Source organism: Gouania willdenowi, chromosome 2, assembly GCF_900634775.1.
Source record: "Gouania willdenowi chromosome 2, fGouWil2.1, whole genome shotgun sequence".
In the NCBI taxonomy this organism is placed as follows: Eukaryota; Metazoa; Chordata; class Actinopteri; order Blenniiformes; family Gobiesocidae; genus Gouania; species Gouania willdenowi.
Window position 1 is genome coordinate 13277279 of NC_041045.1, and position 27752 is coordinate 13305030.

Genomic DNA, 27752 nt, shown 5'->3' on the forward strand with positions numbered 1-27752 from the left:
GCTACAAACAAACCAAGGCTGCGTTTGAATATTCCCTCCTATCTCCTTTCCTATCCACTGTTCCTTAACCTCCGGATGCGTTTAAGTGGTGGCAAAGGAACATTCCAATTCTCTAAAAGCTAAAGAAAGGAGGCTCAATGCTTTCTTTACAACCTCCGTTAGCCTGGGAAACACTGATGTATCCTTTACCAAAGGAGACAAAATGTAAAGGGACCCACTCATCTGAGTGTTCACGGAAACTCAAAGACTGAAAAGGGATGCAGATCATGTAAGTAACCAATGCAATAATATGACTTGAACACCTTTAAATAATCTAAAACCCATATTTTATGATGTGCAGCCACATTATGAATTCATGTTGGGTGTGGGATACATATATATGTGTATATACGTATATATGCATATGTGTGTATCCATAAAATGAAGAGTCCGTCCTTAAGACTGCTCTACTGTAAAGTGTCTTGAGATACCATTGGTTATGATTTGGCGCTATACAAATAAAGATTGATTGATTGATTGATTATCAGATTATAACTGACATAAAACAGACACTGTTGATCAAGAAAAAGCTGTTAGCCACATTATGTTTTATTCAACATTTTTCATTCACCATGGAATGCTTTGTGCGGTTGTACATGTGTATCTCTACAACGTTATGTCGGCCTATATCTTGCATAAATGTAACTATTTCATAAAATCATACTTAGTTTGGATTAATGTTAATTACTGAGTGGAAGGTGAGCGTGAGCAACCATTCTCAATGTGACGTACTTTGAGTTTCACTTTTGTTCCTCAGAGCCTGGAAGCCTCTTTTCCTTTGACTTACATTCAAACCTTTTTTGAGATATCAGCGGTTATAGAGGCACAGGGGAAAGTGTCATAAATATACCTTTTTTTTTCACCACGGCAGACGTTACTAACCTTCACCGCCATCGAAGCGCGTCTGATTGTCAAAACAACGTGATTTCCTTTCCCAAACTCCTTTAGGAAGTCTCCTAACTCCTTTCCTTAACCCTGTGACATCATCCACGAAGTTAAGGAAAAGTAGATACTGTATAGGAAAGGAGATAGGAGGGACTATTCAGACACAGCCAAGGAATTTGTCATTGTAGCAAGTATCTGTCTTGTACGGAAGCGGATTTGGGCCAATTTTGACGAAGAAAATTATTTTTGGCAAATCAAGATAAAATTTAAATGTATGCCCATGTTCTTTTTTTTACATTAAATACAATTTTCAATGTATTTAAAAAGGTTCAGAGTTGTTCAGTGGATCTCAGCAGAATCACCTCTGTGGTGTGAACTAGGAGTTTGCAGATGTCTCTGGTTACACACAGCAGCCTTTAAATATTCATTGGACTACAGCAGGTTCTTCAGCTACCTAAAACTCAAACAAGGACATAAATAACCATGGGCATAAACTACATTACACAAGTTATTTAGTATAATTGCTGACACAGGGTCAGGATGAGCTCAGCACAATAGAACGGGCAAATCATGCAACTTGCATGATTTCTAACAAGGCTGCAATATTTTAATGACTATTTGACAATTAAATATCATTGTTATTTAAAATGCTAAAGGTATGTTTTGATTATCAATGACTCTAATAGCGTATATAAAAATCAATGTTTTTGAAGTAATGTTTTTTTTTTGTACTGTTCTGCAATTCTATACTTTTACTTTGGGGGCCCACACAAACTTCGACAGAGGGCTGCATGTGGCCCCCGAGCCTTAAGTTGTCCATGTCTGTCTTCGACCATTTATTTTAATTATTAGTAAAAAGAAAATGATAATCGTCACAAATAGTCACTTGAAATAACACTACACATATCTATGTGCCCATTGTAAAGTTGCGCATGCTAAAATAAACAGCAACATTTAGCAAACAAACCACGTTTAAAATATTTATGTACATTTTTATGTTACTTTTGACCAGATTTACAGCAATATTTGTGAAATTTGTGACAGTTTTTTTTTAATCTTAAAAATATAATGACAATGTTAAATCTAAATGCTAAATGTTAAATGCTAAATCTAAATGGTGAATTTGCATATTAGCTAAATATTTAGTTTCACCAATGACATTTAGATTTAACATTTACCATTTAGATTTAACATTTAGATTTAGATTGAACATTTAGATTTAGATTGAACATTTAACTTTTAGATCTAATATTTCACATTTAGATTTAACATTTAATATTCACAGTTAACATTTAGATTTAACAATTAGCATTTAGATTCAACATTTGCCATTTAGATTTACAAGGGAGAAATATCACAAATGTTGCTGTAAATCTTGTCAAAAGAAACGTAAAAAATTCACATACTTTTTTTTAAACGTGGTTTAAATGTTGCAAAAATGTGCTGTTTATTTTAGCATACATATCAAATACATATTAATTAACACTAATTACTATTTTATTATGTTACAAAAATAAAAACAGTTATATTATAGAAAGCAGTGTTAACACAACAAATCGAGATAAATGCACAAAATAACTATATTACAATTTATTTTTTAAACAGAGACTTCTAGTCAGGGGCGTGTCTAGGAAATCTTGGTTAGGGGGCACTGCAGGGCACAGACTCAGATTATGGTGGCACACTAAATTTCAAATAAACAACCACTTAAAATCCCAGTTAATAATACTGTTTACCCTAAATTATACAATTATTACTAATAACTAATAAATATATATATATATATATATATTTATTTATTAGTTATGGTTGCAAATTTATCACTGTTCCAACAAAAAAAATTGTAATTTATGAGCTACAGTTTCATTTTCTTTTTTTTTTTGGAATCTGGATGAGATGGCACTTGGGGTGGTCAATCAGATTTTTGGGCCACCCCTTTGGCCCCGCCCATACCTCTAGTGGTGTGTTCTGGGGCCACGGACTGGAAAGCATATGAACACTTTATACATTGATACATGTGTGTATTTGTTATTTTTTGTGTTCTTGGTGGAATTTTGTGTATTCTTCTATCATTTTCTGAATGTATGTTGTCGATTGGTGCGTTTTTGGGGTCACTTTCTGTGTTTTTGTTGTTGTTTTCTGTAGTTTCCTGTCATTTTGTGTAATTTAGTTGACGGTTTATGTCTTTGGAGATATTCTGTAACGTGTTTTCATAGACATAAAGACGTGAGCTCATCAAGAGATTAAAGACATAGACAAATTATATGGTCCAAGCATAAATTTCAAAAGCTTATATCTAACTATTATTTTAATTGGAAGTTGTTTTATATTTAGAAATCAAATAATCAGTTTATTGTAGTTACTTAAATATGACATTTACTGCTGATTTAAAGCAATATAAATGATGTAAAAGATGATTATTTATTATTTATCATTTAAGCATCTAGTGTGTCTGATTATTTGATTTATTAGGTCTATGTATACGAGTTGTTCAATGTGTATTAAGTTTAATATTTAAAATAGAATTATTCTTATTTGTTAATGATTTAGATTTTGTGCATTTTGCACTAAAACTATATTTTAGTGTTAGTTTCCCAGTTATTTATATCTGATTTGTTTAATTGCATACGTACTTGCTTGTGTTATTGTTAGATTTAGATTAAGTCGTTATCACATGTCCTGAAACTGTTTGTCCCAACAAATAGGCTTTGACATATGGAAGCATATGTACCATAATTACATTTCTGTTAATGCATTTTAAATTGAATTATGGTACACATATGCTTCCATATTGAGAAAGTTGACCTGAATATATTTTATTATGGTTAAATAAGAGCTATTGGACCTTTAATTATACGTTAAAAAAGAAACTATGAATAATAATTCATATTTTCAGTATTTTAAATAGAATTATTCGTATTTGTTAACGATTGAGATTTTGTGCATTTTGTCATTTAAAACTATATTTTAGTGTCCCCATTATTTATATTTGATTTGTCTAATTGCTTATGTACTTGCTTGTGTTATCATTTGATTTAGATTAAGTTGAAATTTAGATGTTCCGAGACTGACCTGAAAATGGCTTTCAAAAAGATATATTATATTAATAGGATTATTGGGTATAAAGATATATAATGATAGAGTATTACACACAAAAAGAAACCATAAAAAATATTATTATCCAACATTGAATTTCACTAGGGCCCAACAAGATGGTTTGTCCCCAGGGGCCTAAATGTGGCGCTACCAGTGAACCTGAAATGTTTTCCCACGTGTGTCCGTGTGTGATCTACACTCACCTCAGGCTCAAACAGACTTACAGCTTGAATCCAATTAGTGAAGGCAAAGCCTGGGGCTGAGCTTTGTGCAGGTGGACCAGCCCGCAGGAGGTGAACTGGCAGCTCTTTCTGCTCCTGCACCTCCACCTCTGAGGAATAAACATCTCCTCTCACAGATGTTGGAAGTTAAACAGCTGTGGTGAAGCAGCAGGAGAAGTCCTCGGTGTGTCTAAGAGGTGTGTGTGCCTCAGTGGAATCCTCCCGGGACAGGAGTCACACCCCCTGTTTGCAGGAGGAGTGGTTCAGTCCGTGTAGGTGAGTTTACGCTGCTTAGTGAGATGGAGTCTTTGTAGTTTGGACACGACACAGACGGAGCTTTCTGCTCCTCTTTAATCATCTGTGACTCACTCCGTTGGTTTGGATTACATCAGGAAGAAGGAAGGAGAGTGTTAAAGGCATGCAGATAGGAGCAGAAGAGCAGGTAAATAATGGCTTTTTTTTTATCACGCTGTGCTCACACTTTAATACGGAAGAGGTTTAGGGACAATTTTGATGGCGAAACTATTTTTTTTGGCAAATGAAGGATAATGTAGAGATTAAAGTTGAATTTTTGAAAATGCATATGAAATATAAACTTGAGATTGAAGTCGAAATTTCGAAAGTGAACTCATAATACAATATTGTGATAAAAGTTGAAGGTTTACCATGAAAGTCAAATCTACGGAAGGTGACTAGGGCCAATTTACCATATACGATAACAGTCTCCATGTCAGTACCTGATCTTTTCGCGGGCCTCATTCTTTAAAAATCCTTTAAATTAAGGCTGGGAAAAAAATCGATTTACTCAATTTATTGAATTTAAAAACGATTTTTATTTTGTAAAACTAATTTTTTTTTAATTTAATTTTAAATTTTTTCCACTACAGTTTTTTCGGACTATTTCGCGTTATGTCCTTGTGTGGTTACCATAGCGCGATGTGAGCCTGCCTCCTCTTTGTTTACATTTGTTTACCCTTTGAGTAGTTATTTTTTTATTCACACTACGCTGAGAAGCTAAGTGAAGAGTTTATAATTGTTTTAATTGTAATGTTATATGTTTTAAAATATATAGTTGTCTGATTTTTTTTTTATCAGAAAATTTAAGCTACTGTGAAGTTGCTGTTGCACTTTTGCTTAAACCTGGGTTAAAGCTTGAAATTGCTCAATGACTGAGCCTCATTTACTTTTTATTTTTGGGATTGTTCTATGCATTTTAACTCTTGAGGACAATCACAGCAATAAAGTTGCACTTTTGACAGTATATCTGATGTCTGCAGTCACAAGTGCATTGAAAAATAATATTTTTCTTTAAAAAATTGGAGAAACACTATAATAGTAATAATATATTTAAAGGATGGATTTATATACTGTATGTATATATTTAGATATGATCTACTTCTATGTCTTGTGTAATTAAACTTTGTGTAATAGACTAGTTCACTGTTCAACCTTGGGGTCGGGTCGCCTGGAGATTGAATGGAGTGGGTTGAAATGTCTAGTAATTGTTTAAATAAATAAAAATCCAGATGAATATTTTTTTTTTTTTTAATTTTTGATAATTATACTTTTTTAGATAAAAAATATCTCAATCTTAAACAACTGTATTATGTATAATTAGAATAATGACCAATCTGAGCATTAACACAGGAAAGAATAAAGAGTGTGCCTGGTTTCTTATTTTTTAATATGTTGACCTTTTGTTTATTTATTTATTTATTTTTTGTAACTTTCTGTTATTTTGTGCATTTTTATCTTCCTTTTTGTATTTTTTTCTGTAATTTTGTGTTTACTTTGTGGATAATTAGCCAGTTGCCTAACAATTTAATGAATTAGGAATTTCTCCGTATAGTTAAATAAACTGGGGGCCCCTGAAACAACATCATACATAGAGCCCGCCTATAGCTAGATACGATTCTGGTTGTACCTATAGGTAGATGATTATGCAAAATGAATTTCATTTATTTTCATTACATTTTTTTTTATCTATACATGAATAAATGGAAAATATCAAAAGAAAATTATTTAACTGTTTAAGTTAGCATTTAAAAAAAAAAATCATATTAGGAAGGTTACAAATACATTTAAATGTTACCTCATTTGAGTCAGTTTATGATCACTTAAGGACATTTTATTGAACTCTTAACTGCACGTTGTCACATATCACTAAATTGATGTTTTTGGTGATTAAAAAAATTCTATTTCATCAATAACAGATGTATTCATCTCATGTTAAAGGCCACACATCTGCATTCAATCAAAATTCAGGCTATTGTCCATCCATCTATCGTCTGCCACTTATCCATAGTTGGGTCGTGGGGGCAGCATCCTTGGCAAGGAGGTCCAGACTTCTCTGTCCCCGGCCACTTCTTCCAGCTCTTCCAGGGGGGATCCCGAGCTGTTCCCAGGCTAGCCGAGAAACATAGCCCCTCCAGTGTGTCCTGGGTCTTCCTCGGGGTCTCCTTCCGGAGGGACGTGTCCTGAACTCTTTCTGACGGGAGACTCTGGCATTCCCAGCAGACCCTCACAATACGTTTGGGTCTAACCGCCATCTTCCCCAGCCATCGGAGTGATCGGTTGACAGCCATTTGCTTCACCCGAGTGTCCAAGACATGCGGCCGCAAGTCCAACGACACGACTATGAAGTCGATCATCAAACTGCGGCCTAGGGTGTCACTGTCCTGGTGCCAAGTGCACATATGGACACCCTTATGCCTGAACACAGTGTTTGTTATGGACAATATGTGACGAGCACAGAAGTCCAATAACAAAGCACCGCTCGAGTTCCGATCAGGGGGGAAGTTCCTCCCAATCACGCCCCTCCAAGTCTCACTGTCGTTGCCGAAGTGAGCGTTGAAGTCCCTTTACAAAACAAGGGAATCCCGTGAAGGAGCACTCTCCAGTACTCCCTCTAAGGAATCCAAGAAGGGTCGATACTCTGAGCTGCTGTTTGGCCCATAGGCACAAACAACATTCAGGATACGTCCCCCCACCCGAAGGCAAAGGGAGGCTACCCTCTCGCCTACCAGGGTAAGTTCCAACGTACAGGCACTGAGTCGGGGGTCAAGAAGTATTGCCACCCTAGCCCGGCGCCATTGGCAACTCCAGAGTGGATGATAGTCCAACCCCTCTCAAGAAGGCTGGTTCCAGAGCCCTTGCTATGTGTCGAGGTGAGTCCCACTATATCGAGTCGAAACTTCTCAACCTCGCACACAAGCTCAGGCTCCTTCCCTGCCAGAGAGGTGACGTTCCACATCCATAAAGCCAGCTTCTGTAGCCGTGGATCGGATTACCAAGGATCCTGCCTTGTACTACCGCCCAATACACAATGCACCAGCCCCATACGATCCCTCCTGTGGGTGGTGAGTCTACGGGACGGTGGGTCCACGTCATCCTTTTGGGCTATTGTTTCCTCTGTAAACAGGAAATTAAATGGGGAAAACGAGAAATATCAAATTAAAAGTATCGGGGAGTACAAAACAAATCTAAAATAAGCTTATGTTGTCTTTGTACTAATTTTGTTGGTATGTGTGGTTTTGTTAGTCTTTTTGTGTGTGTTTAGTGTGTTCTTGTTTTGTGTCTTTGTACTCTGAGTATTTTTCATGTGTATATTTTTGTAGACTGTTGTCATTTTGTGTTTCTTTGTGTCTCGTAGTCATTTTGTGTTCTTGTGGTCGTTTAGTTTGTCTATAGTGGTTGTTTTTGTGTGTGTTTGTAGTTTTCTGACTTATTTTTTTAAGTCTTTCTTGTGTCTTTGTTGTTTCTTTGTGTATGTTATTGAGCATCTATTGTTAGGTTATGCTGATGACAGGACACAGAGCAGGCTGTTGGATTGATGATGATGATGATGATGGATCTTCAGCCTGCTGATTCCTGTTGTTCCTGTGCGTCACTCTTAAGCTCGTCTGGGATGACTGCAGCACTTCTATTGTGCTGCCGTTTAGAGGTCAGAGGTTGCCTCAGTGCGGGCTTCGCTAGCTGCTGAACGTCTGATTACTGACACAAATCCATCTGGTTGATTGGGAAACTCACAAACGCAAATTGTACATTTACTTTTTATTTATTTAGAAATAATTAGACAAAACTAGAATTTTGTTATAAAAGATTATTTACAGTTTCAGTCGCTTTGGTACATTTCTCAGATGAACAACTTGTTCAGTTTTAACAAGTTGCAAATGCTTTTTTACATCACTGACCTCCCCCTCCCCTCATCTCCCGCATAAACTAAAGGTGTAACTTACAGTTTGGGTCATTCCATGTAATTTCAACAAATGGCGCATTTGCTAGAGAATCAGAATCAGAATCAGCTTTATTGACCAGGTACAGTTTAGAACAATACGAGGAATTTGACTAGGTAGTTGCAGTGAAAGGAGACACATCAACACACCGGAGCAGCCATTTGCGGCGCCATTTGCGACGCCCAGAGGGACTCGCTATGACAGAAAAAGCAAATGGTGGATCAAGATTACAAACTCTATCACTATCCATATTTACTTATTCTTAATATATTCTATAATAAAATAAGTAATTGTGTTTTTGTTGTTGTTTAGTGTTTTTTTCAGTCATTTTATTTATTTATTTGTTCATTTTGTGGGCTTTTGGAGTCACTGAGTTTAAACTGTTGTCTAATTTTGAGTGGTTTTGTTGTCTTTGTGTTTTTTGTGTAATTTTGCTGTCTTGTTGTAAATCTTGTGTTTTTGGAGTGTTACTCAATTTGTGTTTATTTGCCGTATTTTTCTGTTATTTTGTGTGCATTTTTAGTCATTTTCTGAATTATTTTGTAACTTTGTGTATTCCTGTTGTGATTTTGTCTGGTTTATTGTTTTGTTTTGTTTTTTGAGTCATTCCGTGTATATTTGTTGTTAATTTGAGTTTTTGGTGTCATTTATGTGTATTTTTGGTGTTGCTTTGTATATGTTTCAGTTATGTTTTTGTATATTGTAATATTATTAAATAATAAAATGATTATATTCTTATTTACTTATTCTACAATATTCACCCATCTTGACAGTAAAATAGACCATTCTTAGTCAATCTATTGCATTAATTCCTCTGTCAACCAGTAGAAAATGCTGTGAGCACCTGATTATGCATGAAGGTAAAAAAAAAAAAAAAATCATGTACCGTGAAACCGTTAGAATTTTGAAAAATACCTTGATATACATTTTTGGTCATACCGCCCAGCTCTAATTTATTGCAATTTTTTTGGGTGCCGATTTTTATAATCGATTCTGCTTTCCAGTATCGATTTTTAAAATTTATTTATTGTATTTTTCATGTTTTTGTGAGCGACCACTGGGTGGCGGTAATGCACCAACAAGTGAGTGCAAACACAAGGAAGACTTGCAGCACAAAGAAGAGTTGTAGCAGCTGGGATTTCCCTTTGACAAACAAACCAACAACCGTGATTAAACCTGCACCTTTACGATTTAAATCAAAAGGAGGTTTTATTTTATTCATTTCAGTACAAATAATAATAAACCGTGGAATAAATGACGATAAATCAGTGAATTACTGAATGTGATGTGATGTGCATTGTTTTTTGGAACTGTGACATATTTCTAGAAGTTTAGAATTCAACTCGTGTTTGGATAAGGGGAAAAAAATGGGATAATCGTCACTGTAGAATCGCAATACTTGTATAATCAGAATCACAATTTAAATCGAATCAGCACCCAAGAATCGGGATTAAAATCAAATCGGGACAAAAGGTTATCATCCCAGCCCTAGAAATTATAGGGTCCTACATTTGTTAAGGTCTTACAACGACTCTGTTCGGGACTGCTTCTTTAGTGAGGATCCAGTTCCAATAAAAGATAAAATATTTTTGTGCGAGTGAAATGTGTTATCTCCTCTGTTGTTGAGCATCAGTGATAGATCAGCTGCATCCCTGCCTCAGCACTCCAAAAGGAAACATTAGCATTTCCATTGAGTCCTTAGCATTGATTCCAAAAACCAATGAACAAAGAGGGTCTCCAAGGAATAAGACAGAGTTTACAATGAGTCAGTGAGATCCACCAAGGGTCAGAAAGAGTCTTAAAGGAGTCAAAGAGCATTTCCGATGAGTCAGAGAGGATTTCCAGAGTTAGCAAGGAGTCTGAGAGAGTTTCCAATGAGTCTGAGAGAGTTTCCAATGAGTCTGAGAGAGTTTCCAATGAGTCTGAGAGAGCCACTAAGGGCCAAAGAGAGTCTTAGATGAGTCAGAGAGAGTTTCCAATGAGTCAAGAGAGTCTTCAATGAGTCAAGAGAGTCTTCAATGAGTCAAGAGAGTCTTCAATGAGTCAAGAGAGTCAACAAGGAGTCAGATAGATTTTCCAATGAGCCAGAGAGAGTCTCCAATGAGTCAGAGAGAGTCAACAAGGAGTCAGTTTCCAATAAGTCAGAGAGAGTATCCAAGGAGTTAGTTTTGAATGAGAGAGCCACTAAGGGTCATAGAGTCTTAAAGGAGTGAGAAAGCATTTCCAATGTGTCAGAGAGGATTGCCAGAGAGTCAACAAGGAGTCTGAGAGAGTTTTCAATGAGTCAGAGAGTCAGCAAGTAGTCTGAGAGAGTTTTCAATGAGTCAGCAAGAGTATTCAAGGAGTCAAAGTTTTCAGTAAGTCAGAGGGAGCCACTAAGGGTCAAAGAGAGTATTAGTGGAGTCAAAGAGTATTTCCAATGAGTCAGATTGACTCTCTAGTGAGTCAGAGAGAATCTCTAAGGGGTCAGTTTTCACTGAGGCAAAGAGCCACCAAGGGTCACAGAGAGTCTTGGAGGAGTCGGAGAGAGTTTCCAATGAGTCAGAGAGAATATCCAAGGAGTCAAAGTTTTCAATGAGTCAGGGAGAGCCACTAAGGGCCAAAGAGAGTCTTAGATGAGTCAGAGAGAGTTTCCAATGAGTCATAGAAAGTCAACAAGGAGTTGGAGAGTTTCCAATGAGTCTTTGCACAGGCTGCCCACAGAGCTAGAAATGGCAGTGTTTATTTGGCTTAGCAAAAATATCACATCCCACTTTTGGATCTCAACCCATGAATAGGGTTAGCAACTTCAATAAGACAAAGAGGGAAAAGATGAAAAATGAATCTATTGCCGTTCCAATTTTTCTTTTTCTTGCTGCTCTGTCTGTTCAAATGTTTGTCTGCTTCTCTCTTCTTCTGACCAATATCATTGTCCTCTTGCTGTTTCTCTGCGATTCACATGCAACCATTAGGTTTAGAATGGTTGATGTTGCATCAGCACGCACAATGCCGTCGGAAACAGAAGTTCATGTGGCGAGGAGCTTCCTCACCAAGATTTTGCGAAGCTCAATGAGGTACAGCCGTGCACATCGATCATTTTTAGTGAACCTATATGCTGTATTCTACACTGTGTTTGTGTATCTCTGTTGTGCTGTGTGTGATCCCACTAGAGTTGTTATGCTGCTTTAGTTTGCAGAAATAGATTTGGCGATCAGTGGATTTGCTCATGTTTGATATTATTTTCAATTAACAACTGCCTTTTCAACATGCATTCCAGGAAGAATCGATTTAAGGGGTATGTGCAAGACTAATGTTTTCCTTTGTAGGATTTGGATGAAATGCGGAGGGTTTATTGTTGTTAAATCGTCAGTGATTCTTTAATGAGATATTTGATCTATACAAAAGGTTGGATTATTTATAAAACACTATATAAAATCTGTACTAAAAGTGTACTTGGGCCATAGTTCTGCAACGGTAATAAATGAGACCCCAGATATTCAATATTTTAATCAAAAGTGACTTTTTTTTCTATGTGCTTTGCAGGAAGAATGCTCCTAAGTCACGACCTCATTCCTGGCACAGCTCCAAGCTAGCAGGAGAGGAGTGTGAGCCTGCTGGGAGAGCGGCCAGCCCAGCAGCAGTAAGACGGCCCAAACATGACGCCAGGTATCTGCTGAGACTCTGAATCATCAGTGTCATGGTGCGACTAGACATGATTGGACTTTTGCATGAAGCAGTTTCACCCTATTCCGCTCAAACTTTACTGCAGTCTGAACAAACTTCAATCCTATTTCTTTACGCCTGAAAAATGTATCACGATATAAGTGTTTCATCTCAGTCGATATCAGTATTAATTGATTCATTGTCTTTTTAACCTATTCTAAAAAAGGACCAGAAGAAAACACTAAAGAACCTCAATTTAAAAAATAAACTGTTAAATGTATTTAATATAGACATTAAATAAATGCTAAATCAGTGCACACCTGAGGTAGAACTAACCTCTGACTTGAAACAAACAGCTGGGTATGAAATTAAGAAAATATTGTGGCGCAATTTTGGTCTTTATTTCCTCATTTATGATTACCGTATTTTTTGGACTATAAGGCGCACCAGATTATAAGGCGCACTATCAATGAATGGGTCTGACCGGGTCTATTTTCATACATAAGGCGCACCGGTTTGTTGTTATTATTATTATTATTATTATTATTATTATTATTATTAAGGCTCATTAAGCGAAACAAAATAGTCAGATAAGTCAAACTTTATTCAACTCATTAACAATAATTCTCAGCATTGTTCAGGTTTAACACATAAAACGTAGAACATTACACTCACTTTCAGTTCAGTATGTTGAAGCACAGTACTGGTACATATCACTCCACGAGGCGTCTGACTACGGTAGCCCTGAAGCACCAAAAATCCATCAAGTGGTGCAGCTTCATTGTTTACCAAAGTTGTACTGAAACATTTTGACATACTGTATTAATTTCATACATAAGACGCACCTGATTATAAGGCGCACTGTCGATTTTTGAGAAAATTCAAGGATTTTAAGTGCGCCTTATAGTCCGAAAAATACGATAAATTATTTTCTCAAAACCACATGAAAAACTAAAATGACTCTAATAGTGTTTTTACTGTTTAATATAAACCACTGCTGCTGAATCTTGTTTATTTTATATCTGATGAGTTACACAGTTATAGTTCAGTTTCACCTGTTAGCTTAAGCATTAGCTTAATGCTAACATTTAATTCACATGATGTGTGACATGTTAGCTTTTATCCTTCGTTACAAATGTTAAATCTTACCATAAGTAAATTGGTGGCCCTTTGTGGTTTGATGACGGTAAGTTGTGTACTTTTTACTCTGTCTCTTTGTTTTATGAAGTTGTTAGCGTTAGCGCTTAGCACAGTCTTATATTTTTCGGTGGGATAGCTCAGCATGCTTTAGTCCAGTTTCTAGTTCATAATCGATGCTGGCAGCATGCATCTCTGTCAACGTGTTTGTGGGAACTGTGGATCTGACAGAGGAACTTTGACTGGTTCACTTTGTTGGGTGGGTCACATATTTTTTTTAATGATTTTGATTACATCTCTATCGCGATATACAGTATATCGTATCCCCCAGGCTTAGTCCCCACTGCGATAAAGGTGGCCCATCCCTGGTTTACAGCTAGTTATAATAATTATATAGATTGCTAATAAATAAAAATGATTTAGATATCCCATTTTTCCCTTATCTGTGTCACAGCTCAACTCGTTATAAAGCCGAGTCAGATTTGAACCACTACACTAAATAAATGATGCAAGCCTACTTAATCTGAGCTAAAATGGTTTCAATAAAAACTCAAAGCAAGCCTCTGGTTTTCTGTGATCCCTGAAGATGGACAGATGAGGCTGCCTGATTAATCCATATAAAATCGAAATTGGATTATTTACTGAGGGAAAATTGATTTTCCTCTTTGATCATGTGTAATCACGGCACAGGCCTCTCTACCCGGGCCGTCTTTGGGCTGCGCTGTGCAGTGAAATGTTGCATGGTGTTGCTTATGGAAAGACCGAAGCGATGTAGAAAATTATTACAGATGTGGCGCTAAGGATATGGTCCCTTTTCAAACTGTTGAAAAACAAGTTTCAATCACGTTTAACGTGGTAGACCTCCCCCCAGAACAATGTGAATTTTGTGAGTTTTTGTCTAATGCAAGGTTATCTTTTTAAAAATGCTGAGGGATTCATGTTGGTTGGGCAGGTTGTTATTAATTGTCTAAGTGCAGCAAATGGAAAAAAATATGTCAAATTTCATTCATAGTGTCATTTAAAGTCAGCACACGCCTGTAAAATGAGGCTCTAACAAGTGTAGCAAACTGACGACAAATTTCTGGCGACATGATCTCATGTGATTTCAGTGCAAACCCTCCTGACTTCCGTAAATCAATATAAAATTAATAACAGCAGTTGACTCCATTAAACCTATTTAACATGTTTGTTTTGATTTCAGGCAGTTTAATGGCTAATAAATTTATATAAATAGAAAAAGATGAGGAAACAAAATGGGTAAACTGAAGCACAGGGTTATAAAATGAAGATCAAATCCTTTGATTTTTCTGATTACTACCAGGTCAGAAGACTCTTCCATCCAAGAAAACCAAAACAACCAAAACCCAAGGGAGACTGTTACCAGCATGGAAAGGCTGGAGCGTCCCTCCAATCCTTACCCATTAGATCATCTCTCCCCTGCAAAATTCCTCACTAATGCTGAGACCTTTTCCTCTGGGCCTTTAAGCTGTTTTTCTCTCAGCTCCAGTCCACCAGTCCATGATCCCATAAAGGCCATCAACACTGAGAAGGGTGCTCACAGTCACGTTCTCCCTCAAACTGAGAGGTCCAGGTATCAAGACAAGCAACCTTCAATTTGTGTGTCCATTGCCGGAAGACCAAGCATTAGCCCTGTGTGGCAGATACCAGAGAAGAAAAAGTCCCTTTCTCCATCTCCTCCACCTCCCCCCCTCCGCAGCGATAGTTTTGCTGCAACCAAAGTCTTTCCATATTCTGAAAGTCCTACAAAGAACCACTGCAGGTCAGTTGAAAGGAACAGCCAGAGCAGCTTGAGATCTCACCTGGAGAAGAGCTCAGAATCCAGATGTAGCTTTAACCCTTTACCTACCAAAGACTCCCTCTATCCTAACATGGTGGTTGATCAACACCCTAACAGAATCTTCTCCCTGTCCAGCATTGACGTAAGACAGTCTAATTTCTTGGCCCATCAGAGGCAGTACAGTGACGAGAGTCCTCTATACTTGCAAACAAAAACTGCACCTCCAACAAAGACTCAAAGTGTGGGCAGCTATTATCGCAGCCTCCAGGTTCTGCCCATCAACACATTCAGTCGCAGACATGCCCGACTCTCCACAGCATCAGTGGCAGGTTCTGTTGCAAACACCGAGGGCGGCATGCACAATCGGTCCTGGCAAGGTCTGACAGGTACACATTCGGTCATGGCATCTGAACACAAAGCCTGGCACGGGATTTCAGAAGGTTGGAGGATGGAAACAGGCAAACATCAAAGAATGCAAAGAAACGAAACTAGTGTCTCAAATGCTTTGAAGATGAAGGCAAAGAACTCCCTACCTCAGAATCAGAAGAGTGAACACAAGGAGCGAAATGGTATTCTTCATCTGGGGAATGGTCTTTATTTTGACCACCAAGTATCGGAGGATGCTGCAAGGAGAGCTGAAGGACTCCGAAATGACATGAATATGTTGCCTTTAACTCATCAAACCAATGAGGCCCAGGACCAATGGGTACCCCAAGAAGACCACAGGATAAGCCCTTTAAAAACCCCTCTTCTACACTCCCTGACTCAGGAGAGTAGGAATTTGGTAGCTTCAACCACCAGTGTTATTCCCGCCCAAAATGTTGGTGATGGAAAACTAATCCGCTGCAGTGAGCGATATGCCACCACCCTTCGAAAAGAGATCCAACAGAAGCGCGCACAGCTGCAGAAGAGCCGCAGTGCTGCAACCCTGACCTGTGACGACAAGGATGCAGAGGATTGGAGGTCCATGGAGCCATTTGTGTTCTCCAACTCCTACAAGGACCACTTGAAAGAGGCTCAGGCCAGAGTTCTCCAGGCAACCTCCTTCCAGAGGAGAGACTTGGAGCCTCTCGGTCCAGAGGCGGTGGCATTTAAAACCTCCAACAGTCGTGTGAGAGGACGTAAAAGGTTCCACCTGGTGAAACGGACACACTCTTTTTCAGAGCCAGAGAAGATGAACCAAGTCGGAGTGGAGGCTGAGTCACGAGCCAGACCAGATCTCAGCATCTCTGAGGCCAAACCTGGTTTTACCAGGCCGGTGCTAAAGTCCACCAATGGGGACCTCAATGATGGTGACAAAAACCCAATTTCCATAGCAGAACTCCCAGATCCCAGCCTGCTGAGCTCTGGACAGAGACTGGATCTGCTGGAGCAACAGAGGCTCGGGACTTTTGCTGAATACCAGGCAACATGGAACAAGCAAAAGAAGTGTTTAGAGGTGAAAAGTAAAACACAGGGAAAGTACCATTCAGCTGAGAACATCCTGGAATCAGGAGCTGAGGAGAAAGCTGTCTGCATCCATGAGAGGTCCAGGTCTTCTCCTTCAGCGGACTTCTGCACTCAGGTGGGACAGAAATAAATTATAATAAGAACTAATTAAATGAAATATATGTACATTGGCAACTTAAAATAATATCATTTTTAAGGACATTTTTTTCAGTAATAAAGACAAATTTTGGGGGGTTTTCAAATTTGAGAAGTATTAACATTTTTTTATAGAAATTTAAAATAAATTCTTAACAAATCCAAATTGAGTTCAGTGAAAAAAAAAAAAAGAGGATTGAACCATTTCATGATGAGTGAAAATGAATGATTTTGTTTGACCTCTTGTGTTGCAGAGTGTTCCTTCTCCTTGGACGGATCATCAAGAACATCAGCAGAACGTTTTCACTAGCAGCAGGTGAATTTTAGTTTGTTAGCCCTTTACATTTATGCAGTACAAGGACTAACTGGTCATTTTCAGTTGGGCTGCATTTTAAAGTGAACACCATACTTGGATTTAGATTTAATATCTTTTTTTTCTAGCCTGCCACATTTTTCCCCCAATTAGGTTGGAAATACTAATACTTGTACCTTTATTCTTTGTATCTTGTTTTTGTTATGCATTTGTTGTTTCTATCATTTTTCTCTCTTTTTTTCTGCCTTGTAAGGTGTTCAATCAATAATAATAATAATGATTACTTTTCTTTACTTTTTACTATAGGTCTTAATCAAAAACGTTGGCATTATTTTCACTTTAATTTTTGTTAATTAAAACATCAATCATATATTTAATTCAAGCAGGTTTTTTAATACAAGTCTTTACTGCTTTATTTATTTAAACTTGTTTGTTGTTGTTTTTCTACATGTAAGAACAAAGATCCTTTTTGTAGATGATTTACTTTTTAATCTTTGGTTAAAGGCGTGTCGTCCTCCTGCTGACCATCTCTGTCTGTCTGTGTGTGTGTGCGCATTTTTAAGGTTGTGGCTTTGTGTGGGAAAGTGCAACTCTCAGGTTAATGTCTGGTTTGTCTTTCTAACATTAGACTCTATGCTCCATCTTATAGCAGCCCACAAACCACATCCTCCTCCCAGGAACTCCTCCTTCTCCGGCCTCCGTCCGGCTCCCAGAACCACAACATTGCTCCGACCTCAGGGGTATTTCATCATATTACACGATTTGCATTCACTTTAACAATTTTATACTGTGAATGGGTGTTTGTTGTACCAAAATTCACTCATTAGTGAAGCATCCTCACTAATGTTATCCTTGCACTTTATTCTGGAAATTCTTCTTCTTCTGTCTAACTCCTACTACTCCCACATTTTTCAACCGATTGCAACAAGTTTGGTGTCAAAATGTTCAAATAATTTCTGTACATTCTGCTATCTATTAGCTTTTTGTAACTTTTCAACTTTTTAAACTATTTAACTTTTTATCTTTTCATTTTCCCATCCACATTTTCAACATTTTAAATGTCCAGTGTAATGCTATTTCCCACCAATCTCCATATGTTCTAAGAACCCCAACAACATAGTATTTGAGGTTTATTTTTCTAAACTCGCCTGTTTTCTGGAGTTTTAGCCTCTGAAACGTAATTTTCTCAACATTTCTTAAAAACGGGCTGTTTTGGGGCCTACCTCTGCATATTCATGAGTGGGCGTGTCTGTAGTCACTGACTCCACACAACAGCTGATCACTATTTTCTTTTGCTATCCACACACTCTTGTTATTATTGCTAACACTAGGCTAATGTTAATGCTAACGCTAATGTTAACTTATGCTAATGCTATTGCTAGGTTAATGTTATTGCAAATTTATGCTAATGTTAATTTGTGCTAATGTTAAAACTAGCTAATGCTAATATAGGCTAATGTTATTTCTAGCAAATGCTAATGCTAACTTATGCTAAATTAATGTTGTTTTGAGTGAGCATGTGAAATAATGGATGGATGGATCTTCTGAATTTGCTTACGTGGGCCAGCGCCTGCATCCTCACTTGCATTTTCTTCAGGAAATGCCAAAATGTTCATTTTTCCTATTTTTTTGTTTTTGTTTTTTTTCTTGTTCATTAGGGTTTTATGCCGCATTTTTCATTTTATTTTTAACTTAAAGGTATTATCTCCGTAGCCCAGGGCTCACATGCAGCCCACTGTCTAATTTGGTGCAGCCCCCCCGTCGGAAACACTTCCGTTGCGGAAACCCGGTGGCCGGGAAGTGTCAGGTGAATGCATTTAAAGAAATGAACACAAATGCAAAAAGGTCACAACACGAATGCAAAATGGCTACAACGGAAGTGTTTCCGACGGACCGGTATTACAGACGGACACGTTTCTGGCGGATGTTTTTAACCCACCAGAACAGAGAAGAACAAGAAGAAGAAACGCGTATGAAAATAAGTGATTAGTTGATTAGGATACTCTTGTATTTTTCATATCAGGCTATCATATCATAATACCCGTCCGACTGTAATACCGGTCCGTCGGAAACACTTCCGTTGTGGCCGGTTTGCATTCGTGTTGTGACCTGTTTGCATTTGTGTTCGTTTCTGTCAATGCATTCACCTGACACTTCCCAGCCACCGTACTAAATAGACACAAATGGCCTGTGCTATGAACTTGAAGTTGGATAAATATATCAGTGATATCTCTCTGTTAGCGGACTTGACCTGACTAGATATTTTCAATCCCAGGGCAGCTGTGCTATGAAGCTTGTTATCAACATGTCAACTTAAACCAGCGGTTTCCAATCTGAATCAGTGTGCAGCATCAAAAATACGCAAAACTACCCCGAAAACACCAAAGTGACTACAAAAGTAACTGGAAAAAAAAGCACAGCAACAAAACCATACATCAAACGACTCCAAAAACCGGACATTACAGAAACAAACACAACAGGAAGACAACATACAAAAAAGACTCAAAACATACAAAATTAACACCAAATGACTAAAAAAAACATGTGGTAACAAAAAATAAATAAACAGAATAACAACAAAAATACAGAAAACTACCCTAAAATTACACCACAGCTAACAATATACACAAAAATAACAGAAAAATATAGGAAATGATTCAATCGGCACTCAAAAATCACTACAAAAAGGCAACATAATACACAAAAAGACTCTAAACAACAGAAAAACTAAATTACAACAAAAACACTAAAAAATCAGAATTCCACACACTTTTCAGATGTATTTACATTGTTTATTTGTCATTAGTTAGATTTTGTTCATATGATAAAATTACATCTATAAATCAACACAAAGAATACAAGGAAAAACAAACTCATATCTCCACCCTGCTGGGACAGGACTGTAAAGAAAACCCAGAGAAGGAGAAGGAGGAGGAGGAGGAGCCTTCGTCTCCTTCAGCAAAGTGTGCTTCTCAGATGCTGATGGACCAACTGGCGTCTGTGTCTGTGCACAACGCTGCACAGCTCAGGTAAGCCTCTTTAAAGCTGGATTAACATATCCGGGCTTGACTTAACCAGACATTGCCTATCATAGAGCAGAGGGATATTTCATCAAACCCAGCTCAGGGATTTTTCCAGGTTAAACCAGAGAGTCTGGCTCAGTTAAGCCAGGATTTACCTGGAACAGTCGTGATTTAACATTTACCCTGATATTCTGTTTAACTTCCTTTTAAAATACCGCATTAAAGCCGTAGATGGTGTGAAAATGTATAACGTAAGTCTTTGTCTCCTTTTCTCATTCTTATATTTTTGTTGTCTGTTTTAATGTTCCACAAAATTATATCTTTCAATTTAATGACGTGGTTTCATATGAGTGCGTCTGTAGCAGGTAAACCAAGTCTGCTGCTTAAACCTGGTCGGGGGCAGGTTGGCAGCACAGACTGTAGCTGGGTTTCCATTACCCTTGGAAATGCGCAAAATCTAAATAGCGTAATGGAAACACCTGAGTTTTGAAAAAACACTCAAATATCGCTAAAAAGTTTTTACGCTATCATGAGGAGGAATTTCAGACATTCCGATATTAAAATGTGTCGCAAAAGCGCTATGGAAACACTTTTTCGGCAAATGCAAAAAAAAACAGCAGTACAAAATGTATCACACAATCTTTTCAAGGGAGAAATGTGTGGGCTCTTTCTCTTTGGTTTAGAGCACTTCATCAACCATTAGCATTAAAGAAACTTAAAATTAATGTTTATTTTTTCTTAAATCCTGCCCTATGCTCCTTTTAACTTAGCGTGTTTTAATCAAGATTTGTAGTACAGCTTCTGTCTGATGGAGAATGTTTGGTTAGGTGAAGCCCGCTATTGGAGATAAATCCAGGATATAATTATCTAGCTTTGTAGTACAGGCTCTTAGCGGTTTGCTTTGTTTATTTTTTTGCCTTTGGGTTCCACATAAAGTGAGACTGAGGGCCGCTTGTTGGTCATGCCTGGGCTGGAGTCCAGCTGAAAGCTTGGTTCCTCTGATGTGTATTTGCAGGTCAGATGATGAGCCACAACTTTGGCCAGTGATGGACGTGAGCAGCAGACTCCAAAGCTCAGAGCCTCCGTCACAGACTCAGACGCAGAGCTGCACACAGGAGGACAAAGACACGTCTCTACTGGATGTCCCTCATCAGAGCAGCACCAGGACTATGGAGGTAGATTTGTGTCTTTATTATTCAATCAAACAAAACATGGTTTAGCAAACAAAAATAATGGATTTGTAATTTAAAAAAAAAAAAAAAGAATTGCAAACAAAACAAACATTACTATTTTTTTGTGAAATGCTGGTTATGTTTACAAATCATAAAAAAAAATTTCTAATGAAACTATACATTTTGTTTACTTTTTTTTGCATTTTTTTTTTTTATTTTTCTTTGCGTTTCCTGAAGTTTTGGTTGCATTTTCTAAGTAAACTGACCAATGAAAAGACTTCTAACATTGTCCGGAAGAGGCCCCGCCCACAAGTTGATGTTGAACCACGATCAAAACTTCAGGAAATGCAAACAAAAATTCAAAACAAATTAAAAAAAAATAAGGCAAACAAAAAAAGTAAAAAAAATGTATAATTTCATGAGAACAATTTTTTTATTTGTCAACATAACCAGCATTAACATTTTTTTTAGTAATGTTAGTTTTGTTTGATAATATATATATTTTTAAATATTTCATACATCATTTTTGTTTGATTGAATAATAAAGACACAAATCTGCTTCCACAGAGGACCACCATGGACCTGATGGAGGGCCTGTTTGCTGCAGAGGAGCAGATCCTGGATCAGCAGAGACGGCCTTCAGCTCGATGGAGAGCCAACAGGAGCTCAGAGAGGTAGGAAGCAGTCTGGCCTGTTCGAGGAAGAATAGTGCAAATTTGGATATTTTGTACATTTGTGGGTGCAAAGTAAAATAGAATTAAACCAGGGAAATTGCACATGCTATGGGACATGTGCATGATAAATGTTTGTTTTTTTTTTACTCATTTTTATATTTTTTCATTCGGTGTATTTTTCTGTAATGTAAGTTTTTTGGAGTCATTATGTATGTTTTTGTTTCTTTCTATTGTCTTTTTGTGCATTTTTTTGTACAATTATTGTTTTTTTTGTTGCCATTGTAGTGTGATTCTGAAGTCATTTTGTGTGTTTTTGGATCCTTTTTGTATATTTTTGTGCATTTCTATTGTCGTTTTGTGTGCTCTTTGTTTAAATATTATTTCGTTTTTCGTTTTATTTTACTCATTTAGTTTATTTTTATTATAAATACCTTATGTGTGGTGAGGGCGTGTTTTAAGATCTTCTCCGTGGGTTCTTTCTCACACACATGCAGGCGCATCAGCTGCGCGCATGGACATACTCCGTCACAGGTTGTTGAAATGCATGTACCACAAAAAATAAACGTTTTGCACCACCAAATAATAGGGATGTAATGATTCACTCAACTCCCGATACGATTTGATTCCCGATACTGGGTTCACGATACAATTCTCTCACGATTTATTTTACAAAATGGGACTGAAGACAAATGATGATTGAAAAATATTCCTTTATTTTTTTGGGGAAAAAAACTAGAAAATATGGTACTATTTTCCTTTTGTTTTTCATTGTCAAAAGAATCCCTTGATAAACTATTCAAAACAATGCAATTTAACTAAAAATAAATCTTGAATGAAATAAAGGAATAATACAAATTAAGAAGAAGCCTATTAATTTAAATTCTGGTTCTATAGTAAACAATGCAAAACTGCATAATAGTTCTTTTTCTTTTTAAAAGTGCAACTGAAAATGTATTTAGTGCCTAAACAATTGGACTATAAAAAAAAAAGCAGTCTGCACTGTATTTACGTCAGATATTTGTTTGGACCAGCAGAGGGCGCTGGTAATCCAGTGTTCAGTTGGGATGCAGATATTCTGTGCAGTGAAGAAGAGATGCTATGCTAGCAGAGAAAAAGCTAATAGAAAAACATGACTTTTACAGATATTCACGTAATATTACAGATATTCTTTCAGTGCTAAAGGGGTAAGGAATCATTTATGAACATGTTTAAGAGTATAAGGCGGCCAGAAAGAAAGTAGTAGCAGATTCCGCCCGCCGCCTCAGCATTTGGACAAGAGAAAGATAAATATAAAAAAAGTACTGCGATTAAATTTTCAGAAAATCGATATGAACCATGACACCTATGAATCGATTTCTAACTGCCTTACGATTAATCGTTACATCCCTACCAAATAAGTCCAAAATAATGGATGCACACCATGGGGCCATGTGGAAGCTGTTAAAAAAGTTTCTGGTGGAACAGACACCGCAATATTGACCTTCTTTTGTGGACTGGAGGAGGGTCTTCTTCTACTGATTATTAGAGGTTGTAAATGAACAGATTGGTGCGCTAGCGCCCCCTCACACTGAGGTCAAAAGCTGAATAAGTTTCACTTCTGGATAAACATGAATGTGCCGTCCGGGCTAAATAACATTAAAAACATTTTGCAACATCAAATAAGTGCAAAATAATGCATGCACACACTCCACCTATGTGCAAGCAGTCAAACAAATTTCAGGTCGAACAGACATCGCGTCGAGGAGAAATTCGCTCCACAAACACACACACACGCACACATGCAGAACTTCCTTGATTTATTAGAGAGATTCACAGGTGGCCATATTGTATTTTCCAATATGGCGATGCCAGTCAAGGTTACTGACGAATGGATAACAGTAGTGAGGTTGCAGGAGGCAGGAGGCATCCTCACTAATTATGCCATAAATGTAATTGATTATTAATTACGCAATTACAATTATAATTGACCCCATTGAGAACTGGCTCTGGCTCCCTGGCCAGAGCCAGAGCCATTGAGAACTGGCTCTGGCTCCCTGCAGATTTGATTTCAGCAGGTTCAAAAACTACAAGTGTGCCAAACTTAATGCTTGGAGACCAATTTGCACGAGGCTTCCTTAAAATCCCCTTAACAGACCAGAGGATTGAGTAAAAGTAAAATATCTTTGTCCTCAGGAGGGATGAGGAGGACGTGTGCGTGTCGGCCTCCTGCTCTCTGGTTCCTAGCTCCTCCTACTACAACACGTCGGCCCCCAAAGCCCAACTTCTGATCAAGATGAAGGACATGCAGCAGCAGCTGGACTCGGAGGACGAGCTGGACTCCGACCTGGCCAGCAAAAAGGTGACTTACTTTCAAAATGTAATCGACTACAGACTACTTGCCCAAAAATGTAAAATATATACAATATATATTGTAATTGTTATTCCTGGCTATTGTTTTCTGGAATTTTATTGGGCTTTATTTATTGACGATTACTTCCTACCAGGGTTGGGGTCAATTATAATCACATAATCGGTCATTAGTTACAATTATGATGTAATTGTAATTGTAAAAATATGGTGCTGTTGTAATTTGGTTCAGATTACTGAATTTATAATTGTAATTGGCATGTCAATTACAATGTAATTAAACGCAAACCAGGTGAACCATGTTAAAATTCTATGGCTTACACATATGTAGGTAATAATTATTAAAATATGTTTCATATAAACTTTTCCCGAAACCTGTCAGTTCTCTTCAGGATCATTTTACCTTTGAAAAAAAAAAAAAAAAAATATATATATATATATATATAAAAATCGAGAGGTGTCCTCACACCAAAAATATTAATACTAATATTGTCTTTTTTTTTTTTTTTTTTTTTTTTTATTTAAAAAAAAAAAAAAAATAATAATAATACTAATATTGTCATTGATTAGGAAGCCTAACAAGGTAACCAAGTGCCAAGTGATGAGAAACAAATTAGATGATAGATAATATTTTTTAGTGTATTTTATCATAAGAGATGCTATCAGAAAGCTAACACAAGAATAATCTTACATTTTATGGGCTAGTAATTGTGATTAATTGTAATTGAACTTTAGTGGTTGGGAACATAATGTAATTTTTTTTTTTTTAAATTTACATTCGGGCTTCTGGGAAATGCATCGCATTGCCATGTTGAGAGTGAATAAACCCTCGAAACTGAGAAGTAATTTTGTGTATTCCATTGACTTCAACAATTAACTGTAAATGTAACAGATTAGAGTTACTCATAACTTGTAATCTGATTACATAACGGCGTTGCATGTAATCCGTTACTCCCCAACGCTGTCAGGGAGAAGGTACCAGCCCAGAATGGAGTAAAAACACTTCTACATGACTCCACATCCCACAATGCAAAGCGAGTGCTTACAGTGGAGATCAAAACAAACTTTCGAGCAGCCTTTTCATCATTCTACATCTTTTTTTTTTGGAAATGTGTTACTGGGAATAGTGACGTGTGCGATACTTGAGCATTTTTTCCAAAAAACTAAAAAACTTTTTCTATACGTGTTGTTGTTTTGTGTGTTTATGGAGTCCTTTGTAGCTGAAGGTGGTTGAACACAGACAGTCTAGAACAGTCATGTGGAGACAAGGCCATCTATAGGGGGGAATAAAGGTGAGAGCTTGTTGGGGTCCATCCATAAAGTCAGCAAAATGATGGTCCATTGTTCTATGAATCTATGATAACCACATTAATTTATTTATCTGAATAATATCCACTGTTATACAGGAAGTTTACTATTATTTGGGCCATAGTATATAGTCATCTTAAAGATCTAAATAATTGTTTTAATCAGAAATAAAATGGGTTAAAAGTGACTAGAAAATGGTGAAAAAAACCACAGAATTTAGTTGAAAGTTGCAAATTAGAGTGGCCAAAAACGGACATGAAAAGTGGTTAAAAAAAAAAAAAAAAAGGGTTAAAAGTATCATCATAGGAACAATTCGTTTATACTGGCATGACAAATTGTGAATGTGGCTAAAAGTGACAATAATGGGTCAACATAATGGGTAAAGTGGTGGAATATGTTTATATAAGTCCCGAAAATGTCTTGAAAGTGGAAAAAATGCAGAAAAGGCATTGAAATATGATGGCGAAGTGTCAGAAATGAGAGTAATGGAGCAAAAAGGCATTAAAAGAAGCAAAGATGTGGCAAGAAAAAGCGATAAAAATAAGTTTGGTGTTGTTGCAAATAAAAATAAAAAAAAAGCAAAAATGGGCTCAAATTGTTTCTTAATATTTTGAAGGCATCTGGCAACCGCCTCCGAGTGTCTCGCGACCCCAAATTAGGCTGCCAGTTGCCTTGGTCTGTTGTAGAAGCTCATCATGAATACGTTCCTCTTTCTCCTTCCAGCATGAGCTAATGTGCAGCCTGGCGAGGAAGTTGCAGGTTCTCCGCGAGGCCCGTGGGAGCCTTCAGGAGGATGTGGAGGAGAACGAGGCTCTGGGTCGGGACGTGGAGGACAAAGTGCGGCGCTGCTGTGAGCCCAACCAGCTGGACAAGTTCTGCATGTTTGTGGGTGACCTGGACAAGGTGGTGAGCCTGCTGCTGTCGCTGTCGGGGCGGCTCGCCCGCGTGGACAATGCCCTCAACAGCCTGGAGGAGCAGGCACCGCCGGAGGAGAGGGTGAGAAGTTACAAAGCAGATTTCTGACGTGTGTGTCGGGGTCAGTTAGATTTTTCAATTACAATTATGTCTTCAATTACCCATGTTCAATTGCAACTCAATTATGATTACAGTGACCAGCATTTTTTTCCAATTACAATTATTTTTTTATCCTCATAGTCAATTACAATTATGTTCTCAATTACTAAAGTTCAATTACAATTAATTCACATTCACCAAGCCTTTAATAAATAACCTAATAAAAGTTAACCTTCCTCCTGTATTAGCTTCCTGTTAGCATCTCTAATGCTAACGGCTCCCAAATCAGCTGTAAAATACACTAAAAACAAATATCTATTATCTAGTTTATTCTCTATCTATTGATTACCTTGTTAGGCTTTCTAATCAATGAAAATATAGGTTTTATTATTTGTGGTGTGGGCATGTGAACCTTTTTTGTTTCGATTAAAATTTTTGGACATGCTAAAATGTGGGAAAGCTGGATATGAAACATATTTTAATAATTGTTAACTACATACAGTATGCGTAGAACTGTAACATGGTTCTCCAGTTTTGGGTTAAATTATAATTGACCATTTTATAGAATTTTCATGGCAATTACAATTACAAAGTCAATTATCTGAACTCAATTACAATTTATTACGATTACGACAGCAACACATTTTCAAAATTACAGTTATAATTACGCCATAATTGTTATTAATTATCAATTACGTGATTACAGTTGTAATTGAGCCCAACCCTGGTGTGTGCGCTAACCACTGTGTCCTCGCTCAGCGCACCCTGACGGAGAAACGAAAGCTGCTGATGCGGCAGCACAAAGATGCCAAAGAGCTGAAGGAGAACCTGGACCGGCGCCAGAGGCTGGTGTCCTCCATCATGGAGGCCCGGCTGGACGCCGAGAGCCTGGACGACTACCGGCACTTCGTCAAGATGAAGGCGGGGCTTATCATCGAGCAGCGCAAACTGGAGGACAAAATCAAGCTGGGAGAGGAGCAGCTCAAATGTTTGCTGGACAGTCTGAGACACTGATGGAGGACAGGGGTACGGTGAACGTTCTAGGACATCCTCAGGTCTCAGAGTCAGGTATCAGGAAAACCTATCATTTATCAGACTAAACCTACTCATGACTCAGCAAAACCTCCGTCAAATCTAAAGGCCTCACATGTCAAACCACGCGTCGTCAAATTACACGGCCTCAGGCTTCAAAATAAAAGTAATCAGACTAAATGGCCCCAGGCCTTAAAACATAACATGGCGTTTTATTTTGAAGGAACCGAAAG

The 27752-nt window shown here is 37.5% G+C and overlaps 1 protein-coding gene across 2 annotated transcripts; it reads left to right on the forward strand.

Annotated features, from left to right (window-relative positions):
* Positions 1-48: 48 nt before the first annotated feature.
* LOC114476545 (protein Shroom2-like) lies at positions 49-27740 on the forward strand. Of its 2 annotated transcripts, none has more exons than XM_028468152.1 (11): positions 49-268; positions 11999-12121; positions 14577-16617; positions 16892-16953; positions 17600-17690; positions 19849-19979; positions 20989-21148; positions 21713-21819; positions 23992-24157; positions 26197-26469; positions 27247-27740. In XM_028468152.1, the coding sequence occupies exons 1-11, from the start codon at positions 258-260 to the stop codon at positions 27499-27501; spliced, it is 3420 nt and encodes a 1139-aa protein (XP_028323953.1). In that variant the 5' UTR covers positions 49-257; the 3' UTR covers positions 27502-27740. The 2 variants fall into 2 exon arrangements, with proteins under 2 accessions (XP_028323953.1, XP_028323958.1); XM_028468157.1 differs by lacking the exon at positions 49-268 and adding an exon at positions 4536-4683.
* The last annotated feature ends 12 nt before the right edge of the window (positions 27741-27752 follow it).

What these genes read in the sequence shown, in the direction of transcription:
- LOC114476545 (XM_028468152.1), top strand. An exon ending in CAGCGGACTTCTGCACTCAG is followed by an intron (nt 16,618 to 16,891) that starts GTGGGACAGAAA and finishes CTTGTGTTGCAG; the next exon opens with AGTGTTCCTTCTCCTTGGAC. An exon ending in AGGCACCGCCGGAGGAGAGG is followed by an intron (nt 26,470 to 27,246) that starts GTGAGAAGTTAC and finishes GTCCTCGCTCAG; the next exon opens with CGCACCCTGACGGAGAAACG.